The sequence below is a fragment of the Phallusia mammillata genome, chromosome 4 (genome assembly GCF_965637545.1).
Source record: "Phallusia mammillata chromosome 4, kaPhaMamm4.hap1.1, whole genome shotgun sequence".
In the NCBI taxonomy this organism is placed as follows: domain Eukaryota; kingdom Metazoa; phylum Chordata; class Ascidiacea; order Phlebobranchia; family Ascidiidae; genus Phallusia; species Phallusia mammillata.
This window is the reverse complement of record NC_137255.1, coordinates 19,299,156-19,323,734: the sequence shown is the minus strand read 5'-3', so window position 1 is coordinate 19,323,734 and position 24,579 is coordinate 19,299,156. Positions and strand designations below refer to the sequence as shown.

At 39.1% G+C, this 24,579-nt stretch overlaps 4 protein-coding genes across 4 annotated transcripts in view; 2 read left to right on the top strand and 2 right to left on the bottom strand.

Annotated features, from left to right (window-relative positions):
- Window positions 1-16,430, bottom strand: part of LOC145224378 (synapsin-2-like) — a 29,486-nt gene extending 13,056 nt beyond the window's left edge. Inside the window, exons 1-6 of the mRNA XM_080090872.1 lie at window positions 16,074-16,430; window positions 15,828-15,942; window positions 15,484-15,541; window positions 14,494-14,585; window positions 13,438-13,594; window positions 10,478-10,567 (exon numbers count right to left, since the gene is read on the bottom strand). Of these exons, the coding sequence (XP_079946998.1) occupies window positions 10,478-10,567; window positions 13,438-13,594; window positions 14,494-14,585; window positions 15,484-15,541; window positions 15,828-15,942; window positions 16,074-16,314 (753 nt within the window). The 5' untranslated portion in view covers window positions 16,315-16,430. The remainder of the gene's footprint in view (window positions 1-10,477; window positions 10,568-13,437; window positions 13,595-14,493; window positions 14,586-15,483; window positions 15,542-15,827; window positions 15,943-16,073) is intronic.
- Window positions 3,479-8,494, top strand: LOC145224383 (metalloproteinase inhibitor 3-like). Its single transcript, XM_080090880.1, has 6 exons — window positions 3,479-3,714; window positions 4,637-4,780; window positions 5,686-5,792; window positions 6,435-6,552; window positions 7,028-7,200; window positions 7,425-8,494. The coding sequence occupies exons 1-6, from the start codon at window positions 3,582-3,584 to the stop codon at window positions 7,617-7,619; spliced, it is 870 nt and encodes a 289-aa protein (XP_079947006.1). The 5' UTR covers window positions 3,479-3,581; the 3' UTR covers window positions 7,620-8,494.
- A 1,449-nt stretch (window positions 16,431-17,879) lies between the features above and the next one.
- On the top strand, window positions 17,880-19,805 carry LOC145223897 (large ribosomal subunit protein eL32-like). Its single transcript, XM_080090308.1, has 4 exons — window positions 17,880-17,957; window positions 18,309-18,403; window positions 19,034-19,201; window positions 19,615-19,805. Exons 1-4 carry the CDS (start codon window positions 17,891-17,893, stop codon window positions 19,762-19,764), a joined length of 480 nt encoding a protein of 159 aa, XP_079946434.1. The 5' UTR covers window positions 17,880-17,890; the 3' UTR covers window positions 19,765-19,805.
- LOC145223892 (uncharacterized) lies at window positions 19,798-24,000 on the bottom strand. The gene is made up of 5 exons (XM_080090299.1): window positions 22,189-24,000; window positions 21,806-21,966; window positions 21,443-21,605; window positions 21,041-21,248; window positions 19,798-20,773 (listed from the first exon to the last, which is right to left on the bottom strand). Exons 1-5 carry the CDS (start codon window positions 23,905-23,907, stop codon window positions 20,580-20,582), a joined length of 2,445 nt encoding a protein of 814 aa, XP_079946425.1. The 5' UTR covers window positions 23,908-24,000; the 3' UTR covers window positions 19,798-20,579.
- Between the last annotated feature and the right edge of the window lie 579 nt (window positions 24,001-24,579).

Genomic DNA, 24,579 nt, shown 5'->3' with positions numbered 1-24,579 from the left:
TTTCAAACAGTATTTAAAATAAAACAAAAACCTTGCATGTTTGTCAACCTTGTTGATATAACCAAGGTGTGATGTCCATCAATGAAACAGTAGAAAAATGTTTGAGTAAAATTGGACCGACATTTTTCATCATTTTGTGTAAGCTCTTCTTTGTGTAAATATTGCCAACATGTCAACACTAAGCGCAGCTGTAGTTTTTTATAAGGTGTTGTATTTACGCCATGGACTTTACAAGCAAGAGCAGCGACTTGAGTGATCAACATGTATTATATTAACGCCAACAGTTGTAATAAAGCTACTTTAGTTAAATATGTCCGGATACAAACAGTTTTTTAATCCAGTGATTCTATAATGTCCGATTAGTCTAAATCGGGCTTTGGTCTAAATTTGGCAATCGCACTAACTTTCCATTGTAATCTCACACTTGCGTCATTCGAATTAGCGCCAATTGTGACGTCACAATGTCCGTTTTCCGCATGTGATGCAACGTCCCATCCAGAGCGCATTATAAATCACGTGAGCGAAATTTCGCAACTACTTGGCATATTCGTGCGACTTCAGTTACATGACGTGCTTCTATATTCACGCTGTTTCCACTGGGACACTAATACGTATTTTATTACTATCGTCGCCTTTTTAGTTGCTTCCGTTGTACGCATAACTCATTTTGTAAAAGATACGGTGCGAACGTAACTTACGTATGTAGAGTGACGTACTGCGCCAATAAGCGATTGAAATGGTATTGAAGTTGACCAGTGAAGTGACGTACTCGGGACCAACCCAAATAAAATCTTACTTGTCTTATTCTCCACCAAAGGAAACGAAGGATCACGTGCTGCGTTTTGCATCCCGCATTAAGATGCGTAACGTCATGTTGCGACCTGATATCCGGTAAAGTGTGCAAAGTATTGCTCTACGTACGTCATACGTCAGGCTGATACGTCAAATACTTTTATGTTGAACCGGAGTTGAGTTATAAATTGCCGTTAACTTGCCAATGAACCCAGACATGTCTCGTCGCGACGTACGTAACATACAAACTATTTCTTGAAATAGATCAGTACCCGCAAAGTCACCAACCCATTTAGTATTCGAAGACATACCCAAAAAGCAAACAGCGTATGGAGCATCCTGGTCTAAAAACCGCATTTCTTTTATTGAACCGTGGTTCTAAATGTACATGTAACAAACGGTTCCAAACTCCTTATATGTAATGGAATCCATATACGCTCGTCATTGGTTTGCTAAAGGTCCGATGGTTAAAGTAGAAACATTTTTCACACAGGAAATTCGATCAAAACCGAAAGCGGAAATGTGGAAACCCGTTCGTCGCGACGTATTTCTTGCCCTTCTCACAGCGTGTGTTGGGTGTCAAGACGTCGGGAATGCTGTCGATGGACGCGTTATCGCCCGTTTGTCTTGATTCCCAACGGTTTTGACCGCAACCTATCGTTTTTTCCTACTGCAGAATGCGCATGTGTAATGACTGACTTTTCTCATCACACACAAACTTTATTTCGTATCATGTTATGTTGTAATGAAATTTTGGTTTTTCAAATGCCATAACTCCTGGGGCTTTGTGACGTTGCGTTTAGAAATTATTTGAATTATGTCCAAAGTATGCGCGGTATTTGCGTTTATCTCTGCTCACTTTCAAGTATTCTTCATTATTGAAGCTTGGTGCTTAGCAAGGAATACAAACTTATCACACAGTTGTCTTATCCAAATCACCACTAGCAGGACAAAAATGCAAAATACGAAACGTCATTTACAATGTCGCAAAACACGAAACTGCGGCACATTTTTAGACATGTCCGTAACCAGCGCGTGGATTTACACAAGACCAGGCCCGGATCAGGAGCGTTCAACTAAGGGGTGGGACCGAACAAGATGTACGGGGTTTGATAAGACCGGAATGTGAGGTGCAACCTACGATTGAAAAGGTCTTGGCCATGATTCAAACGGGTGTGGACCTCGATACAACACGTCATTGGACTGTATTGTTAACGCACCACCTCAATATAGAAACCTTATGCAGTTTTGCGGTCAGCTACAAAGGTTTGAGGTGTTTTGCACAAGAGCGGGGTACTTGAAAGGCGGCAAAAAGTAATGACCAAATAAGGCCTGAGCTAGCGCCTTTCGTGGCATTTAATCTCCTACGTGACAAAGCGACTGTTTCAAAGGTTCAAGTGCTCACACATGTTGCTGCTCCTGCCGACCGTGAAATACGTATGTCGGCGCAGTTTCTCGCCTTACACACCATAATATGACGTAGTGTTGTTATTTTTCTTCTCCCAAGCGGTGCATGGTGGAAGGGTCGTTGTTCCCTCGATGATGATTTTTTGGAGAAAGACACCATCTCAGAGATGACGGGTAAAAGTATTTGTCTTCAATACAATTTCCAGACCAAAAAATGGCAATTATATCAAAATATTTTTTTGTAATATTGCATGAAATTTTTTTTAAATATACTTCAGAAGCCAATCAGCGCTCGTTTGCGCCCCACAAAACTTCGGAAATTATACTAGACTTTAATTTACTACTTTTGCAATAAAGGTTCAACGAACCCCAGAAAACCCAACTATTGTCAAGGTGTGATATACCATCGTCGGGCACTCAACCAGCATCCTGCCATGGAGCTTAACTAAAGCGAATAAATTCTTTGCTTTTGTCATTGATGGAAAGTAAAAAAACATGTTTGCGAGGAGAAACGCACACAGCGCCGTTGGTGGCCGAAAAGCTTCCATCCAAACCGAAATGGATGAGAGATAAATCCGTCCATAGACCTCACGTAATGTTTTGTTATTGGGGTAAGCCGCGCCCCTGTTGTTTGCTTCCATGGAAGTGATGTGACGTAATCAGTGACGTATTATAGGTAGTTTGAAATTGTCGAAACGGAAGAAAGTGGTGCAATTATGTGTCAAGGGTCAATTTGACGCTGATTGTTGATGTTTAAACTATAAGTGGAACATTTTTATTAAAAACTCTTCTGTTCCAACGTTGCTACGTACTAAATTTGACATTTGACAAACTGCAATACTTATACCGAAAAAAACGCAAGTTCTATCGTATTTCTGCCAATAATGCTCAACATCTATTAAAGTTGCATGCAAATTGAGTAATTTGAAAACAAGGCCGAATTAGGAGTTGCTAATAAAATTTAGAGCGTATTTTTGCAGATGTTTTGAGAATAGGTTTTTGAGGCGTGAAAAAGAAATACCGCTAGCGATTATGCCTGACAGTATCTTCGCAAACAAGGCGCTTAAACAACTCGGAAAAGATTGATGGAACTGGAGGTGCGGTTGACCTCGGGCAATTATACGTCATAATCAGTTATAACCGATGCCAAAACATCGACGTCATTCGCTCCACAAACGGTTTCGAGGCGGTCAACGAAAAACGAGAGAAGTAGTAAATTGCTTTTTTTCCTCGTTTCGCGACACTCTCTCTTTTTTTGCTGAGCACTAAGTTGACTCGCGACAGTGGCCTATAAAACCAGCACAGCAACGGTATTGGACAGCAGATCTCGACGAGCAAAGAAACAACCTTTTGTGAAGTATAAAATTTATCTGTACTACATCATGAATGACAAGAGAGCAATGTTAGCGATGATTTTGGCGAGCTTCGTGTTTGGGTTTTTATTGGATGGCGCATTTGGATGCATGTGTATGCCAAACCACCCCCAGAAGGATATATGCCGCAACGACAGTTTTGGTAAGTTAAAGTATTGGTTTGTCTTATCGTAGATTGTTCAATAACAAAATAGTCAAAAAAGTAGACACTATAGGACAACGTACGGTAAAGTTCGTTGAATTAACTGTAACCACGTAAAGCTTGATCAGATTAATTATTAACAAACAGCGGGAAACAAATAAAATAAATTCATTCTGTTCGAGTCCTAAATCACGTTTACAGTTTCCTGTAAACTTTTGACAAAAATCCAGTTGCAAACGATATTTTAGCACTAAATATAATTCTTGAAACTTCGATGGCCACTGACCCATTTTCCGGCCCATCAATTTTGCGGGACAGGATTTGCGCGACGCCGCTTCACGCATGGGTAATTTTTCCGTGCCTAGAACCCGACTCCGCAAATGCAATTCGTCATAAAACGCGATTTTGCGCTTCAACGCACCGTCGTTAAATTTAATTTGGTCCAGCAGTTGGCCCATTGAAAACAACAAGGGAATAAGGCAAAGTTGCCTCATTTCACCGTAACCATATTACCCGACTTTTTGTTTAAAGACCAAGATTTTCATGCCGTTTGCCTAACATTTCAGCACCCATAGGTACCTATAGGACTAAAAATTAAACGAATTATGCAGGAAAGAACATGACGGTCGCAAACAGCCTATGGAAAAAACAAAAGTTAAAAGACCAATTGAAAAGAAATTTCTGATAAACTTTTCCGATGAGTAGCATCTCAATAAGTTCTCTTTGGCCACTCCTCATTGCGACAAGCGTAACAGCCTCAACTGACATAGAAACCCGGCATCACTAACTCGTTTGGACATGGGCACAAGCGGAAAGCGGAATTCCCGTTTCCGTCAAACGGACATTAATTTTTCATGCTTGATCCCTGTCAGTAAAATTTCCATGCTTGGCGTGCTCTTGAAAATTCCGTTTGTCGTTGCAGTGGCATTGGTGCGCATCAAGTCAGAAATGTTCGTGAGTGTCCCGCCGGTGGAGCAGATTCGCCACAAGAAGTCTGCCAAAAAACCAGCCGCAATGATCCTTACATCAAAAGGAAGATTTGACAAGGAGGAGGCCGACCAAAACGGTAAGCATTATACAGAAATTCATTACACATTTTGAAAGTTTTGAAAGAAAGAGCAAAAAACGCCAATCTGACAATAAATATTTAGTAAAGCCACATATTCAACGAAGCCATCTCTTTGTGAACTACTAATGCAAGAATGCTGTCTGGAAAGATTTTTTTCAATGAATTTAGTCACCTGAAGGTTTTATTTCGTATTTCGTCAGCCTTTATAAAAATTCACGATAAAACTTTAAACACAATAGCGACACGATGTTTCGCGGTATAAGATTAAAGTGAAATTCATTTCAAGACGTGGAATCCGCGATTTGAGTGTGACGCCAAAATTAAACACATGGAAGTTTTGAAGTTATTTCTATAGTTGCCAGGTAATCTAAAAACGTCCCGACAACACGTAAGCGGGCAACGACCAAGGGCACACAAAGGTTGTAATAGTTTGTTTAATGTCGTGTAGTACAGACGCCCAAAAATTTTAATGAGGCGCTGCCTGAACAACACCTGCTATTTTACTGAGGAAATTTCGATATTTTGCGGACAAAACGCTAGAAGATTACAGATTTGCGGCGAAGTTTACATGTTAATTTGCGGTAGAAAATGCTCTTAATTTGTCTTTGCGCGTGAATAAAACTTTAGGCGGATATGAGGTTGAAACATTTTTGAACGAATACATGACCTTATATGGAAATTTACGCTCCGACTGTTAACTTTTGCGACAAAACACCTTTTGCACAAGGGTATCCACTCATGACAACGACATTCCTTTCTGTCTACCCGTAAAATAACTTTACCACTACAAGGGAAACAATCCGAAATGACTTCCTAAATATGCGAATGAGTGTTAACGTAACTTTAGGAAGCCATCCATCTGTTATTGAACGGATGTACTTACACCTGTTTTAATTTCACAGGCCGCTTCGTTCCAACTGCCCTACCCGGTGAGGTAATAATTGATGACGTATCCGGCCATGATGACGTCATGGAAAGCCTCGTGCGTTACAGAATAAAAGTTCATAAGGTATGTGACATATGTAGAACTTTGCGACGTGTCATTGCTGTAGTAACGCCAAATCTGTATCCACTATGGGACGCGTGGTCCCTAACGTATCCCTAATGCACCACAGTGCCAAGATGACGCGCGTTCGCGGCCTTATAAAGCCTTTAGTGTGGCTCTGTCCAGGTTATATCAGGCTTTAACGCCGCGTTGTGCCCCAAGAGATTTTACACACCCTTGATAAAATGAGTTTGCACATTTTAGTAGTGTTTGCGCCTATAAAGAGCAAGGATAGCAAATATCAGTTTTCGGTCAATAAAACGAACGAATGTAACCGTGCAAGGATTTAATATTCAACTTGTGGGTTCGCAATTGATTTCCATCGCACGTCGCTCCAGCATGACACACTCCTAACATCTATTGACAATTTAAAGCAATTTTCCTTTACGGTCAAAGTAGCAATTTAATATATGTCATGCCAGCACGTCAATTGTTGTACAAAACAACGCCAAGCCCTGAGAATTCAAAACGCGTTAGTGGGAAGAATTCAAATTGATGTTATTTATGGGATCGGTTGGTTCCGAGGGATGGGAAAACAAAACAAACCTGTGTTTTTGAGTGCTTACATACATGGCGGTCTCTTACGCGCTCCCTGTGTTATTCCAGGCTTACAAGGGCTTCGACACGAAAGGCTCCAACAAACAAAAGCTGTACATCTACTCGGCGCGGGATGAGGGCCTGTGTGGCCGCCGACTCAAGCCCAGAGACACCTATCTGATAATAGGTGAGAGGAACTGTGCCAGACTGTTAAGTAGCGACCAATTGGTAGCTTTGCCTTTACACCGTCGCCTCATATTTTTGCGGTGGAATCACTTCCTCTGTACGGCGACGCAGGCACCCTTTTGTGCTTTGGTCTGCGGTCTAAATTGCGCCGCGCGCACGGCCGCTTGTGTTTCCACCCGTAATTACCGCACGTTGGAGAGGTGAACATGACCCAGAGTACACTCTACGTGTAATGGACAGGGCAAAACATAATGGAAGTGCTGTTGAATACGGTTTTCTAACAAGGGCTTGTAGTTTTCCATAATAGTCTTTATACAGAGGGCCTGTGACAAAAGAACAAACTTCTTTCACGGAAAATTTCCAACTCAACTATACAGTAAAAACTGCAAGAGCCCTTTCACGTTCCTAAAACGCTACAGTTCCTTGCATAAGTAACACTTTAACGAGTGGTTTTTAACCATGCATTTTTTTCAAAGGTTCCATCGTTGATGGAAGACTCACAGTCGGACTTTGCAACCACGTCATCCCATGGAGGACTCTACCAAAAGGGGAAAAACGCAACATCCGCAAAAACATGGAGCAGATAGGCAAAGTTTGTGAAGCGAAATGCGATATCAGCTACTGCCCATGGAGTAACTGCAAACCTGAGGTAAGACATTGCGAAGTTTGTTACATATGAAATGCTTCCTCTTAAACCTTGTTACTCTACCAATCTTTAACACTTGTTAAGAAACGGGAAGCTATTTTGCCACATATATATTTTATTATATCATGCATTCTGTTGTTAAGAAGCTGTAATCTTAAAATACCAATTCAGGAAATTCAAACAGAGTTAGGCCATTTTTTTAAACGTATATTATTTTTAACACTCAGAACGAGAACGAATGTTCGTGGAACAAGGCAATGGAGCGAAAATACGGAAACAGCGTTCATCAAGCCAACTTCTTGTGTTCCCCAACCACTAGGGGGCGTTGTTCTTGGCACGGAGCCACCATCAGCAAGTCCATGAAACGCAATCGCAGACACCACGCCGGTTTAAGGAGCCACAGAGACAGCAGTCTCCCTTAGAAACAGACACAAAGCAATGGAGTGCTTAGCGGAGGTCGATACATGTTCAAATCGCTTCTTCAACGCACACTTGATCGCTTTCTTACTGGTTAAGAAGCGTCTCGTGCGCGTACACGGTGCCGTAGTGTTCTGTAGATGCTTTGTTATTTTCTTGTTTTTCTTGTATTCCGATCTGTTTCCAAGGTGCATACAAACATTATAGCTACAAAACATATGTTTTTACTTTTTGAAAGTGATAAGTTTATCATTTTCGTCTTCTGTTAAATACCACGACACGTGCTATTGAGCGCGGCAAACAGTTGCACTTGTTCAATACTAATCACACCCAGGTCCAATTCATGTCCACTTAAGAGTCATTACTAATTGCCGCAACTTATAAAATTATTTTAAAGAACTAACAAAACGCTGGTACGAAGAAATTGGTGTGATTTATGACGACGGCCACCTGCGGGTGTCACGTGATAGTCCGTACATTCACGTGACTCATCAGTTTTGTTGCACTCCGGCGAGCAAAATGTCATGTCATGTAATAGTGTCTGGCCGTTTGAAATCGCCCACGTAGACGAGTCGAGAACAATATCGTCGTCTGGCCACGCGTCAGGTATACGCGACCTCGATTTTGACGTGCGCCAACATAACCCTGGCGCCACTTGTGGTCTCCTACTGATGTTGATGCACAGACAAATTGCATTGTACTATTGTCCTTTCACTTTTAATTTTCGATTAAATCACATATCGGCGGCCACATAGACATCCGGCATGTTTGCTGTGCAAATATTCCTTTTGTTCGTTTGGGCGCCGGTTTGACCTGTTGTCTTTTGATTATTTCAGACTCTGTTCGATCGCTTTTGCAAATACAGCTTGTATTGAGTTTATTTTATCGATTTTGTGCATCAGGAGGCAGGAAATGACAGACCTTTGCTCGGCGCTGAAGCAAATGTCCTGATTTGATTACCCTTCGTTCCCACGGGGCAGTAATGGAGTTAAAACAAAACGCGCAATGCCATTACGCCAAATTAGCCTGGTCAAGATTGGGAAATTCGTTCTGGCTGCCCCAGCCTTCGAAATTTAAGTACTATTGACATTATTGGACAAATGCAAGTTCCTTGTCGTTGAAACCCCGTGCTAATTTGCATGTAACGAGACAAATTTGCATAGAGATTGTTGGTAACAGAAGTCAATACTATTGGGTTGTGTCAATTATTTAATATGTGTTGTGTCAATTATTTAAATTTATTGGCAAATAGATTCGAGCTAAATATAAAACAAGGAATCACAGCTGACTTTAGGCCTCAGTCGACAATTGCGCAAGTCGTATACTAAAATCTACGCAGTTTCGCAATGAGACAAGCAAAGACAGATTTATGTGTACGAGAAGTTTCATTTGTTGTACGGGGTAAGCATATTTTAATGTTGTTTAACATTGCCGATTTGATACTGTAGCCATTCATAAACATTTAACCTTAGGTTTGACCTTGACGTTTTATTACCCCAATGGAGTTTACCCATTTCTGCAAGTTCTTGCTAGCAGAAAGACAAATAGAAGAGTTTTATATTAGACTTCATTGCATGAAGATGGAACATTATTTACGCCACAGCCCACACTTGTTGCGCAAAGACCTGACAAAACTTTTAATTTCCATCGGCCACACGTAACCACATGCTTGTTCAAACCACATTAATAAAACCAAAACAAAATTAAGCCCGGCTAACACATCAGCACGTGCCGTGTGCAAAACAAACCGATTCTGACTACTACATTGTAGCGGGTTTTCACCTGATTTTTTAGGCACAAATAGCCGCCCACGCCACCAAAACAGAAAATCAGTGATTCAGCGAAATCAGTTCGTCGGAATCGATTCTCCAGTCGTGGTTTCGTAGGTCAGTAACCGGGAAAAGTCAGCGAGCGACCAGCTAACACCCAACATCGGTTTCCGCGTTCATTCTGTTTATTGAGACGTACTACGCCAACCGTGCGCGAGATCAGACGAGGTCGACAATATTTTTCGCTATTTGCAAACTCGATCGAACACAAATAACACTCGACCTTTTTTGCTCTCCCTGCTGAGCACATTGTAAGCCTATTTTTGTTTTTCGCCACAAAGCGTAGCATTTTCGAAGACCAAATAACGAGTGTTAACATAAACACCCTGCATTATCAAGAAAAGAAGAACTATTTGCTGGATGAGTAACGCCGTACTTAAAAAAAAAAACTTGTAAGAAATATAAGTCCTGTGGAAGGCATAGTTTTAATGATTTTACACGTTGTCAGCAAAAGTATAAAGAACCAGACCGAATCTATCTTTCTAAACAACAGTGTGGTAACTTGCAACAAAGCAGAACCTGCATTTCTAATGGACACACATCCATTACTCCAGGGCATTAAACGCCTTCATTGCCATGTATGATTTACAACTCTGTAGCGACATATAGTGGATATCGTACAACTACAAACTGGCGTAAAAGCAACCACATCCGGCGCTTGCCGGCACAAATGAGGTTCCAAACCGTTTAAAAATCGTAGGAAAGACAACTCGAGGAACGACTTTTGACTAATTTTTAGCAAATACAATTGTTACTGTTGACAAAATGGAAAAAATCAGCAGTTTGAATCACTTGCTTCCATTTCTTTTAAGGTTGTGAAGTGGTAGAAACAAAACTATTCAAATTTCGAACGAGAAACTTAAGCGACACTGCTCAACTAGTGGAACAGTTGAACTATATTAAAAATATCAACTAACCAGAAACAAAACAAAGTCAAAAAAATTAAAGGCTTAAAGACTGAATTTGCGTTAAACGCACTTAGACATATTACTTTATCCAATTAGAAACATAGTGAAAAGCGCGGTTACACTCACCATTTGTTTGTGCGAAGGATAGTAGGTTTGTTCCACTAAAGGAAACTTCTCTCTTCCCAAACGTCGTTGGATCCTGATAAGTTGGGAAAACTAAAACAAGGAACAAAATAATATTAATTTGACGTTAAAAACTTTTAGTAGTTATATTAAAAAGTAATGTTTTCTAGTCATCTGTTAATTACGATGCAACTGAGTACAGTGTTAACTCGGTAAATTTGACAAAAAAAGTTCATCTAAGCGGCAATATATAGTCAAGAGTTGTTTTGTGTTGTGTGAAAACCGCATATTTTTTTGTTTAACATCCATGTCCTGACGTGTTACACAGGGATTGATGTGTGAAAATACTTATTCTCCTTGAGGACGATTAATTGTTATTTGATTTTAAGATTGAAGCAAAGCTCATTATCAGTACTGAAAACGAAGTTAACTCGATGATTATCGACAAAAAAACATATTAAATTACTTTTAGGGAGAAATTTTCGACAACGAACATCTGTCAAAGTTCGCCTATCGACAGTTTATGTCCAAATTCGCAATTTAATGCCACGTTTTCTCCTGGGAAATGTCGAGATTGCAAAAAGTAGTTTGAACAAGTCTGCCGAGCAACAGATGGAAGCATGGTGATTTGCAAACACCACTTTCAGAGGTTCGATCGATGAAAGCAATAACTTGTAATGCTTTCGAGGAAATGTACAATTCCGATGGATAAAGAAAGATAACATGGAAATTTGAAATCAACTGTTGTTATTAAATTAAAGCTTTGTTGTTAAATACATTTTGAACGCTTATTTCCCACAATGATAGCAGCCTAATTCTATTTTACTACAAATGTGGTGCTTAGGTTGTTAGAACGTAACAATTAACAAACTATAAAATGAAATATGAGGCCAGTTTGATTTAAAAAAGTGTCAGATCAGACGTTGGGCATAGTCAAGTTTTGCGAAATAAGTAGGTTTAAAACAGGTAACATATTGTTTTTCAAATTAGTCAATTTATTAAACATTATACGAAGGTCAGGATGTTGTTTTTTCAAAAAAAACTAATGCAGACTTGTTTTAATTTCGTGTAATTTGTTTAAGAATCTTTTCGATTGTCGGAAGGCGCAAAATCGTGTTTGAAACGAAAAACGAGATTGACCAAACAGATTGCCAAAGGATGTGCGATCACATTGATCTATACCAGTGTTTCTCAACCTTTTTTTCCTGTACCGCCCCTTTTAGACCTACAAAGTTTGTAAACGCCCCCCTTAGAACTGACAAAAATCAAAACGATTTAATTTCACGTACAATATCAATGTGATAATTGAAAGTCTAATCTTTAACAAGCTATACTAGATGAAACACCAACGATTTTTAAGTACCAAACAACTAATTAAAAACACTTTTAAGTGCACGTGTGTCCACTATTTGACGTTTTTGACAGCGGTCACTTTTATTCTTAGGGACAGGGAGTCGAACCGCTTGTCATATGGGTTCAGGTTCGGTTCGGGTTCACTTGGTTTTGTTTTTAAGGGTTCGGGTTCGGTTCAGGTTTTGTTCCGGTTTGGGCAAATTATCCGGTCCGAACCGGTTTGCGGATTTTAAACCGGTTCAAATTTTTATTCGTTTGATTTTAATTCTACCCATCATCTACCTGGCCGTATCAAACTCCAAAAGAATTTTGCCCCCTGCATTGTTATTTTTGACACGCCCTATAAGTGTTATCTCGCGTATTCTTCAGTGCGCTGTTTTGAGAAAAAAAATCACAAAATATCAAACAGAATGCATTTTTGACTGGTTCAAGTCCGATTCGGGTCCAACGCCAAACAAAATATGGGGTTCAACTCCGGTTCGGGTTTTTAGAAAATCGTAATTAGCGGTTCGGGTTTAATGAAATTAACCGCTCAAACCGGTTCGCGGGTTCGGGTTCAGTTCCGGTTCGACTCCCTGCTTAGGGATCCTTTACGTCAGCAGAGAACAAATCACACGTTCAATTGTAAAGTTAACAAACCCGTTTGTGACTTACCCATTGCATTATAGTGTAATTAACAAGTGATCAATTCGTTGTACGGTTTACAGCAATTGTCTAACGCTCTGCTTTGTCTAACGCTCTGCGGCCGAGCACAACGCTCTGCTTTGTCTAACGCTCTGCGGCCGAGCATTAAAAATACCGAGTACTCGGGTTCTGGTTCGATTCGGCCGAGCACAACTCAATCACTACCTGCAAATTTTGCTATTTAAAGCGCAGACAAGCCCCGACAAGTAACGCATTGTGATTTGCACAAAATTCATTGTGACATCATAATCCAAAACACATAGCAAAACAAAGAACCCAATACAGTGAATACTTAAAATATAATTTAGTGAAAAATAAATTTACTTCTACTGATCGCTGGAAGAGATGACAAAAATAACGTTTTGTGCCGTTTCAACTGCTCTATCTTCTCTCAGCGCCCCCCAATCGCCCAATTATTCTCCAGCGCCCCCTTAATGATAGCAAACGCCCCCAGGGGGGCGCTGGTGCCCCCGTTGAGAACTGCTGATCTATACAGTAGTTCAAGGACGCAAAGCAACGCTAAATATCGAGTCTTAAATGGCTGGTGGGAAACGCAATAGTCAGTGTACTAGTTTTACCAGATTGTAAACACCTATCTTTCAAGGCTATCTGTTGGTATTATGCAAGGGAAAGTGCAATTTACCAGTCAATTTAAATGTTGTGCTTGAAGCAAGTTTGTTCAAACCGATTAAAATTCACGTTTTGGATTATCAATTTTCCCACAGGGACGTCCACAAAATCGTTCTGTCTATTTCATACATTTACTATTTGGGGTTCAATTAGGCGCCTGACCGGTAAATGGGCAAATAACTATTCCCAATGATCGATTCGCCTTAGTTAGAACAATCGATGAAATAATTAGTGAGATCCGCCGCTCAAACGCTTTTGCTCCATAAGAGAAATCCGCTTTCACTCGATATACTTACCGTCCAAGGTTTGTCCATGAAGTTGTACAAAGAATGAAGCGAATTGACTGAGGGAACTCCTCCGTATTTTAGTCCGATTATCAGGTTGCGGAAATCCTCACCAGCAGCCATAGAGCGAGGAGATTGCCGCACGAGCAAGAAATCGGGCTTGAATGACCTGTGTTAAAAAGCACCGGTCCTGGCACTTCATGAATATTTCACACCAAGCAAGAGAGGGCCGCGGATCTCTGCATCTGTCACTGCCCGCAGACAGTGCCAGTGATTTCAATGCATCAAATTGAAATACGAATGGCCTATTTTTCGACAACTGATGCTGTATTATCTCATATTATATATGCTGCCGTTTGAGGTGAAATGTAATATCATTGCGACATGAAAGATTGTATGACGTACAAGCCATTGATAATTGCAACCCAGCTTTTTGTTATGAGGAAAACCTTGCGATAGTACAACCACTAAAAATATTATCCAAAACAAAAGCGTACACAATAATCCAAAATAAAATTTTAGTTATGTAAGTAGAATGTAAAAACGTTACATGGTGAATTGTTTGTTTTACAGCAATATTGTCAGGGGTTCTGGGTGGTAGTTTAAAACTGATGAACCCCTTTTGTTTTTTTAATATCCAACAGCAGGTTTTTTTTAAGGTTTGGTTTGGGTGACCGCTAAGTAGTTTTAAGGGACCGTTTCGGTCCCCCAAAACACCTTAAAAAAACACTGTCCAACAGTATCAATGTTGTGAAGTTTAAATGATGCAGTTAATTTACTAGGTGTTTTAAATCCTGCGTATATGCCAAGTGGCCTAAACCATTTAAGAAGTTACTTGGTGCCAACATTCATATTGGGACAAAGCGCCAAAATCCATTAAAGCACCATGCATAATGGGGCTATATTACCAATGACAGGTGTTTATAACCACCAACTGCCAAAAAAATTTCCGTTGCATGTATTAAGGAATTTTAAAGAAACACATTTGTAGCACACTAAAGGCAATCAGTTGTAGAGGGTGGCACTGTTTGCCATTTGGGGAAAACAGTTTGGCCGGAAAAAGATTACCTGATAATTCGATTTCCATTTCTCATACAGTTGATATCAACTGTTACTCCACCAATACTGTGACTTGTCAAACTGATCTCGCTAAACTCCGCCTGCAAATATAAATTGATATTATTATTGTTGTTTCTTTTACGTTATAAAAACAAATGATAAATATTGAAATAAAAGTTAGGGAGCAGACAGACCAAGCTTTGAGTCAAAATAGTATCAAAGTGATGGGGTCGCATGGTTCTCAAAGTGGAGTCATTATTTCAGCGAGCTCCAGTCAAGTTTGAGTATTGCTGGTATAGGTTACACGAATTAGGCCAAATCCGTTAATGCGAAAAAAACGTTTCAAACCCTAGTTAATCTTCTGGTGGGTTTGTTTTCTGTAATTAGGTTTTACGAACTATGACTTTCGTGTCACGCCGTTGCTTGGACCGAGGCCAAGTCAAGCTCCCATAAAACCTTAAAATTACTTAGGCTACATCTAAAGTTTAGTTTAGATTCTAAACTAAGATAAGTAGGTGTCACATATATCAGAAATAAGGCGATGAGGTCAAAGTTTGGCGAACAATAATAACCAGATTGTAAATCTCTTGAAAAAGGAAAAATGTGTGCCTGCCCTCCCAAGGCTCTCACATTACTCAATGTGTCGGATTCACTGGTGACAGTCACATGACAACCTCATTCACAGCTTGTCAAACCGCCATCTCAAAGGAAATCCAAAGCGACAGGTCACCGGCCTAATGAGAGATCTGTTTACACGTCACGGGTTTGGAACCTTTAATAATTTATTCTGTTTCTGTCGCACAAACTCAAGTTTTCGTCCACGACTCAACTACGTACGTATGGGGTCATAATATCAAACCAAGGACGCTGGAATGAAAGTGCGGCCAACCATTAATAATTGAGATAGAAATTTCTGGAAGAAATCAATGCTCGAACTTAGGGATCAAGACAAGACAGGTAGCGAGAGAGGGCTGAACATGCGGCAGTGTTTGAGGCTACCTGCTCGATACGGATGCTGTAATCGTTATGGATCTTTCTGCCTTTGAAGTACTTCGACCTGAAATGAACACAGTAACGGTAAAAACACGCATCTGTCTTTCGATGGCTTATGAATAAGCAGCACATTAAAAAAGAATTTCATTAGCATCTTTTTATATCCCTTCACAGGGTAATCCATGATTGGCTCCAGCTTCCAGATAATATAAAACTCAACGGATAATGTAGCGTACAAATGCCTACTAAAGAGTGATCACTTTGAAGCAAGGAGAGCTATAAAATTATGTTTTTCGAATGAAAAGTTTAACTGATGCTTATGTTAGGGTTATAATTTTTAATTCACTTACCAATCTGTATGGTGCTCATCGATCACTAGCACCGTCTTGTATTTATCGTTGCTGTCCGACTTTAGCACCGAGAGTGGGTTTCCGGATGTCAATGACGCAAGAAAACCACTGCCACCTGAGAAGCAAATAGCTGTAGTTTAATTGTGTTTATGATATAACGTGCGATTAACTAAAAAATTGACCAAAATTAGTGATTTGCACAAAACAACGCTGTACACCTGCAAACGATAACGTCATTATTCCCACCTGAAGACTCTGAAGCTGATTGTAATCTTCCCTGATTAGGGTTAGGATTTGCTGCGGTTCGTTGCTGTAGTTGTGTAGGCGGTTGTTGTGGTTGAGCTTGTGACTGTTGATTCCCGTGTTGATCATTTTTCCTCTCTTCTGCCTCCATATCCACCATATATCCGTTTGGCAAGTTTGCGTTAAAATTATTGTCGGAAAACCTTCGCTTAAGATAGTTCATTGCGGATTGCATCGACGTCATTTTGGAACTTAGGACTTAATCACGTTAAGGACCAAACCCTACAAATTTATCCCTTCAAAATAGGCAAGTATAAATCAAGAACAAGCAGTATGTTTAAAAACCTAACCAGCACTGCGTAGGCTACAATAACATGAAACATAAATTTAGGTTAAACGATACTCAAACTACAAGTCATATTCTTAACTGTGCTACTGCTGAAAGAACAGATCTCATAACAATACAGAAAACATCTGGCACTAATCTCTATTGTGACGTATGCAGACGATTGGCCGTCGCGGCGTATTCACTTTTACATGCAGACCCGAAACGTTCGCGATTATACGCTTGGCAAATAGACACATTAATTAATAGTCATCGGACCGTGTATCGAAAAAAATCGTAACTAAGCCTGATATTGATTGTGAAATCGATTCGTTTTATGGATCCCACTCAGCAAAGTCAATGGCCTAGCATCCGCTTTTATTACAGCGTGCCAGATTTGCAATCACTTTCAAACGAAAATGGATACATAATGTTTTGTTGCTAGCACTTGCCAGATGCACTTCATTCAAACATACATCAATATCAACGAACAAATGAACCTTTGCGATGAAAACTACACCCCTAGCTCCCGGTCCAAATAAAACTGTTCTTCTCATTTACTATTGCAATTCGTTTTGCTGTTGTTCGGCAAACAAGCGTCTTACCAGGCAATCTTCTATTCGTATCTGCACCTCTATTCAATTCGAAATGATCGATAACAGTAATGCACGTCTGCTAAGAGCGCAATTTTGTGGACTATTCTCCGATCAATATACGAATTAAGCTAGATGTCTACTATGGCTGCATCAAACCAGCAGTGCAATGTTTAGTAATTGGGGTGATTTGCTTGGCTGTTGACGGCCTAGTTGCTATTGCTACAGCTATAGCTTTAGGCACTTGCAAGTCATACCTCTTCTATTTAATAAGCATTGATAATTTTGTGTGTGTGTGCCTGCACAACAAACACAAGCTCCCCAAATGGCTGTTGGTTTCTTTTAAGTCAAATCTACACTAACAATGAACGCTTTTGTTGAAGCCAGAAATATTACTCTTTCTAGACTTCGCCGATTTAGACGCAAGTTCTTGAATATTTCATGAAGCAAGCATGTTTTTTTGTTTATAGCGTGAATACTATATGAGTGGTTGGTCCAAATGCAAAACCCTCATCATAGAACTTTTCCAATTGTACAAATGTTGGGTTTCTTTTCGTCTGTAACTATCTGCTATTTGTAAGCTATCAGATAAGCATTTGCTCGACGTTGCGCCGCTTTATCCTTTTTAACCACAAATACGTTTCATTGGATTCAACAAGCCTCGTGCTGACATCTCTAGTCAATGAAATTATCACGTTAAGGTACGAAAGCATACTGACATAAAATGTCATAAAATTTGACACTGCGATTTACTTTTATATGCAAAAATAATAATGAAAACTAGTTTTTGATGTTTAATAAATATTTACTTTACAAACATAAATGAAAAGATAACAAAATGTGCGCTCAACATAAATTTACGCCAGTAGTGCAAAAAATATCTTTTTCTAGATGGCGCTGTTATGGAAACGAGATGTCGAATCTCCGTTCCAAAATTCTTTTCTCTGAGGTCTCCAGCGTGCAAAGGCAGTAAGTATTTGTGTTTTGAAATTGCATGATTTGAATGCCTTGTGGTTGCATTGGTGTACCTTAAAGACAAAAAATTTGGAACGTAATACATAAAAATTATACATACTTACAAAGGTGTCGTATCCATGATGTATGTGACAATTGTTAACAAGTTCGCCAAAGCGAAAAAAACTCAACTCAATTTCTTTGCTGAGTTATGTTACATTTAAGAGTTTGCAAGGCACCTTAGACATTATACAAACCAAGTGCACACCTTTTTGCACGTTTATGCAACAAAAACCTACCCAAATTCTACGTATTTGTAAAACAAATTACAAGATACATTAACATTATGTTTTTAAACACTTTCAGACATGGCACCTCGTCCACTTAATGGAAAGAAGATCGTCAAGAAGCGGGTGAAGAAATTTATCCGTCATCAATCTGACAGATACAAGAAGCTTGCAGTGAGTAAATCTAGAATTTTGGATGGAAATGAACTACACCCCTGGATTATTGTTGTTGTTGTTTTGTCTTAACCAGGGGTCTGCAACATACACATATTACTGATGGAACAAATAAAATTGTCATCATTAAGCGATGGGCCACACTTTTATAACAAACATGGTTATACTGAGTAACATTTACGAGTAAGATTCTAGTGATTTTAACCACATTGTTGTTGCATGATCTGCTCTGGAACAAAAAAATATTCATATACATTGCTAGCACTGCATGTCCGACATCTGCGCAGGCCAAAACCCTAAGTTAATCTGCCCTAGGTTGCACACCTTTGAGCTAAACAATTTCATGGATTACATGCAAATAGGCTCATCTTAATAGATTTTTCTGATTTTTTTTCTGAAAAATCTGCAACAGATATACAGAAGGCTACCCAGAATTGTGCTGAAGCACTTGGACATATTAGATTTCTATATTCAAAAATTTGTGGAAATATACTGATGAATTGTAACTGGACACATAATGAAAACATTATTGCTTTTTTTACAACATCCTAATGTATATATTTTGTAGTAAAGTACTACAATTAAAATAAAACAATTTTGAAATTAAAATTTATTTGAATAAATTGATAGACCAACTGGAGGAAACCCAAAGGTATTGACAGCAGAGTTCGAAGAAGGTTCAAGGGCCAATACTTGATGCCAAGTATTGGTTATGGAAGTGACAAGAAAACTCGACACTGCTTGAGAGATCATCGTGGCTTCAAAAAACTCCTGGTTCACAACATTAGGGATTTGGAGGCAAGTAGCACATTTTAAATTTTATGTCAATGCATTTGCTGTTCTTCAGCATGATATAATTCAGTGGTATCATCATGAAATATTTTGAACCCTTGCAGAAAAAAACAGTGGCTCTTAATGGAACAATTTTTGTAGTGTTGTGAACTGACATTTTCTATTTTGTAAGTTTTTGTGATTAAGGCTATGTTCTAAATGTACCATGGACTGTAATTTGTACTTTTTCTCTGTAGCAGTCTGGGCATGGTTACAATGCCAACGGGCTTAATAAAGTCCCAAAAACTTGCCATGGCACAGAAACAATTCCTCCAAAAAATATTTAAGCACTCTACCTATTATCTATTTCTTGCCTGTAAATGCATCAAATGATTCTTTGCTTTCTTAAAAGGTCTTAATGATTCTGTGTCTTCTTAAAGGTCTTAATGATGTCGAATCGCACATTCGCAGCAGAGATTGCACATGGTGTGTCCAGCAGAAAGCGAAAAGTGATTGTACAGCGTGCTAATGAACTTAATATCTACGTTACCAACCCTAATGCAAGGCTTCGCAGCGAGGAGAATGAATAAGCATTTGTTTGCTTGTTGCCAATAAAAGAAAAACACAATCATTTTTGTTTACTGGAATGAAACAAAGGCAAATTTAACAAGGTTTAAATGTAACAAACCAGACTTAGAAAGCAAAATCAACAAGTCCAAGTCGTTCCAATGATTCTGAACCTAAAATAGTTTTTGGCTTGATGCAAATAAACCTGAAAACTCATGTCCCCCTGCTTGGTACACAAGTGTCCATACTCATCGCAGTTTCAATATTGTCATATAAATAGACAACTGAAGTAGGTGAAGAATGTACAGCCGCCTTTCAGGATGACACTAACTTGGAAAAGATATTGGCAGCATACATCAAATTCTGTGCATTACTAAGAAACAAGGCCAAAGGTTTGCTTAACACTAGAATGCTGTTTTTTGACACTTCAGTGTGTGGAAATTTTTACAAGTCTCTTGTTGTGGGTCTGCCATGGCTAGTGGCCTCCTGAAGGGGGCATTGACCCAATTGAGAATCACTGAGCTAAACTTTGTAGTTACACTTAGATTAGAATGTGCAAGTTAGTCAGGTTTTGGACACTAAGCAAAGTTTACATGTATTTACAGAAGTGTAAAGTTAAGTTGACCATTGAAAGAGTTTGGCAAATGACTACCTTCCACGGTTTTCAGAAACAAAAGTTTGTTGAAAGGTAAAAAGATACTCTACACACAACTTCATAACATTCAACTTATCACACAATCAAAGTAATAAACAGCAGTTTGCAGCAAACTGAATGATCATGTTTGGGTGACTTTGTACAGTCGAGAATCAGTGGTGCTATTCTCTCACTGTAATTTATCTAGGAGACTGGAACGTTTTTTAACTTTGTAATATGGTCCAAGCCACTAATAGACAGCTCGCGGAGTGTATCCATGGCTGCTACAGTAATGTCTTCGGCATCTTGATCACTTAGCCATGACGCCATGTACATGTCCTTTTCCACAGGATCTTTGATGCATTTCCAAGTTTCATACAGGGCACCACTACTTAAAACTAAACACAAATACTTTGTTATAATAGTGGCTTCCAATAAGTTTAGATAGGAACTAAAAGATAAGTTTTCACAAAATGTAAGCAGTTTATATGATGTAACCATGCAAGCAATCTATTTGAATAAAATACTGATGATGCATATAACTTAGGTGAAATATATATATATCTAAACATAAAAAAACAGTGGATGACTTCAGACTTGTCAAAGTTTTCAGTCAGTTCGTATGATAGACTATATTATCTGGACAACTTTAACACAGGACCTACTTTCCAAGCATCTTCGGAACAGCCACTCTGGCTCAATAGTGGTGGAGGCATATTTGTCTTCACCGTGAGCAAGCTGAAACTCAATGCTCTTTCTTGCACATGGAATTAACACCATCATTTGCCAAAGTGAGAACTTTTTCCACTTTTCTTGCATGGTTAACATAATGAAAAGCCTTAATATCAACACATCTCCATGACATGATGGGTCCTGTAATATAAACATGTTTTATATTACAATATTGTCACAGATCTAAGTGTTGGCTGGAAATATTCATTACTCATGTAGAGGCTTCCTTGTTTTTTAAATTAAAAAATATCTCAAGTTAGCAAAAAATCATGTTAACAAGTAGCAAAACAGAATCAATTGCTACCTTACACCATGGTTGTACTGCCAGTACTGACCTGTCTTTGTTTGAGAAACCACCGCATTCTTCTGATCATGGAAAGAGCTTCTTTGCACTTTGTAGGATCCAATAGCTTAGAATCGGATGTAGGTTCAACTTCTTGAACTGTATTCCCCATGTCAAGAGATTTCCCAGTGTCTGAATACTTCGGTGATGTAAACCTAAAAAGGGCAAGAACGTACAGACAAAACTTCTAAAAAAGTTGTTGCAAGATAGATTTGCTAAAGATAAAAAAACGAACAAATATAGCATTATGCCTAAATAAGCCAGAACCTGCCCCGTTAGCCTACTGTTGTAGGGCCAGCTGAAAATTGCAAAACTTGTATAGGTTGATCTCTACACAAAATGTATACACATTCACCTGAATTTAAGATGTAGCCCTTTTATGTTGTGGTTATCAACAGTAATTGTCTCCTCGTTCAAGTCCATGACAAGATAATAACTCTTCAGACTGATGTCACTTTGAAATTGTTTCACCAACAGTTGATATGTTTCAGTGAGCAAAGCTTGAGTTGGTTTGTTCTAAAAAATGAAACATATTTGAGTTGTGTAGTATTGAAAGAATTAGGAATGGGCAAAAAGGTCGAATTTGTGGTTGAGAACATTAAACTCTACAAACAGTCACCATGTAAAATTTGTTTGTGAGTAAATTTGGTTTGTAAGATAGTACTGTTTAGTAAACTGTTTAGTTTGTAAAATAAAGTATAAGTATAAAATGAAAATCTGAGTGATAAGGCAACTTACTTTGCTCACAATAATAATAAAACAATCAAATCTATTTCCGAACAACAAATAATCTGCTGCATGACCACAAGCTAAGGCCCCCAACAGGACTTGGACCGGCTTTGATTCAGCAATTTCTGTTGCCGGTGTGGGTTTTGCTGAGTCTGCTTTCAAATCATCTGCTTTCCCACCAGACGATTTTGGTTGTGGATCATTTTTACTTTCACCATTAGTTTCTTTATCTGTTACAGCAACAGATGTTTCCATCACAGTTGAATCAGCTTCAACCGCTTTTTCTGTACCTCGATCAGATGCATTACTTGTATCAGCACATTCAACAACAGCGACATCATTCTTTTCTGCATTGTCATTTATTAGTTTATTTTCAGGTTCAGTGTCAGATGACAGAATCATATCTTCATCATCCATTATTGTTATGTCATTATTGTTGCTGGGGTTTGTGTCAGGGGAGGGTTTGGTAATATCATCCTTTTCTGTCTCCAAGTCTTTTTTGTCACCATTGGCATTGCTAGTACCATGTGCATTGATTGCAAATGCATGATTCTTTGCAAGGGCATTTGAAACAGGGTGGACAGCTTGCATGACTTTCCGCACTACATTTGATATTGCCTGGCGTTGTTTGGGCTGAACATTAATTCTACTTAGCTCCTTGTCCAACTTTCTTTCCTCCTCAGTTAGTTCTTTCTTTGCTTTGGTTGTTTTGTTTTGAGGTTTGCTTTGCACCGCTGGTTTTGAGAGCTTATTTGTAAAGCGATTTTTGAGGGGTTTGTTTTTGTCTCGATTACTGGCAAATTTATGATCGTACTTCTTGCCACCATAATCAGCAGAGCGATGATTGATGGCATCACGTTCAAGAGATCGGTCATTGAAATCTTCATTAAAATAATTTCGATCATTGCCTCCGAATTCATCTGCAGTTTCATTAAACCAATCTTCTTCTTCATGCCCATAAAAATTCTGTTCAATTCTAGATGGTTTACCATAAGAAAAAATACTTTTTGGGAGCATCTTTCTTCCTGCACCACGTAATGGACCAATACTCCCACGTTTAGGAAGCATCCTGGTTTTTCTTTCCCTTGCTATTGATGGCCCATAATTTTGTTGTGCTGTATGACCCGTATTTTTCCGAAAAACTTTAGGTGGTGGTTGTGGATTACTGTTCCAATCATTCTCAGCTGGTTCTTGTGGATAACTATTCCAATCATTTTGGTCCATTTCTTGAAACATGTTAGGGTTCCTATCATTGCCAAATGGCTCATTTTCCCAATTTGCACCATCATCAAATGGAAATGGTGGTATGACTGGCAATTCAGGTTCTTGGTACATTGGAGGTGCTTGGAAACTTTGAGGTCCTTGAAAACCTCGAGGTGCTTGAAGCATTGGAGGTGGAGGTTCTTGGTAATTTGGAGGTTCTTCAAAGTTCTGGGGCCCTTGGAAACTGGGAGGTCCATGAAACCTTGGTGGTCTTGGAAAATTCTGTGGTCCTTGAAAACCTTGTGGTCGTTGGGGAAAATTGCCTGTGCCCCTGAATGGTCTGGGCCTAATATTTCTGGGAGTATTGGTTGAATCACCCCAAGGGTTATTATGTCCCATGCTTGTATACTGTGAATCTTGTTGATTGGCCCATGGTTTTGATAGATTATTGCCCCTTATGTTGTTACCCCTGTTGCCACTCCTGTATGGTCGAGGTCTAGCAGAACGCGGCCTTTGGTGCAGCATATCTGCAATAAAAGTGTGTTGCACTTTTTTGAACTGCTTTTTACCTACTGCTGCTGCTTATGTAGAAAAAATCTGTTTCATTAAGTATGACATTTAACGGTGATTAAATGAACAAAACGATAGCAAAAAAACACAAATAATCCTGCGCCGATTGAAATGTAATATAAAAACCCTAACACTAAGCAAGCTAGTTTTCCATTGTTTCGAAATAACAAAGTACGCAACAGTGAATGCTGCTGTCTTGTCACGTGGTCCGGATCGAACACTTTTGCTTGATTTTTCTAAGCTGCCAGAAGAAGACATTACATGTAAACACTACTAAACGCAAGCAATACCATTAACTGTTCTAATAACTTGGTTAGGATTTGGCAATGCGAAGCTTGGCTATTTTTAATGTCATTTGGTATGTACTCTATAGATATCATAGAAAATAATCAGACCGAAAACCTACGTAACTGGGCGTGTTCGGCGAACCGTGCGATTGTCGGCCTCACCCGATTAGTTACTCGACCGTGGAACAATTGCTAAGCAGCGAAGAATTTCTACATTTGGAAGTTAATATTTTCAATTAAGATTATTTAGTGTAAAGAGCAAACCTATATATGCAGCGTAATCAAGCAAATATTAAGTCACTAAGTTATCCCTTGATTCGTTTATCGATGTTCAAGAAAC

Excerpts from the sequence above, each read along its gene's own strand:
- LOC145224383 (XM_080090880.1), top strand. The coding sequence starts at position 3,582 with ATGAATGACAAGAGAGCAATGTTAGCGATGATTTTGGCGAGCTTCGTG. Across the intron at positions 5,793-6,434 it reads ACAGAATAAAAGTTCATAAG|GCTTACAAGGGCTTCGACAC; the intron begins GTATGTGACATA and ends GTGTTATTCCAG. Across the intron at positions 7,201-7,424 it reads GGAGTAACTGCAAACCTGAG|AACGAGAACGAATGTTCGTG; the intron begins GTAAGACATTGC and ends TTTAACACTCAG.
- LOC145223897 (XM_080090308.1), top strand. The coding sequence starts at position 17,891 with ATGGAAACGAGATGTCGAATCTCCGTTCCAAAATTCTTTTCTCTGAGG. Across the intron at positions 17,958-18,308 it reads GTCTCCAGCGTGCAAAGGCA|ACATGGCACCTCGTCCACTT; the intron begins GTAAGTATTTGT and ends AAACACTTTCAG. Across the intron at positions 19,202-19,614 it reads ACAACATTAGGGATTTGGAG|GTCTTAATGATGTCGAATCG; the intron begins GCAAGTAGCACA and ends GTCTTCTTAAAG.
- LOC145223892 (XM_080090299.1), bottom strand. The coding sequence starts at position 23,907 with ATGCTGCACCAAAGGCCGCGTTCTGCTAGACCTCGACCATACAGGAGT. Across the intron at positions 21,967-22,188 it reads TTATTATTATTGTGAGCAAA|AACAAACCAACTCAAGCTTT; the intron begins GTAAGTTGCCTT and ends TTCATTTTTTAG. Across the intron at positions 20,774-21,040 it reads GTTCCGAAGATGCTTGGAAA|TTTTAAGTAGTGGTGCCCTG; the intron begins GTAGGTCCTGTG and ends ATTTGTGTTTAG.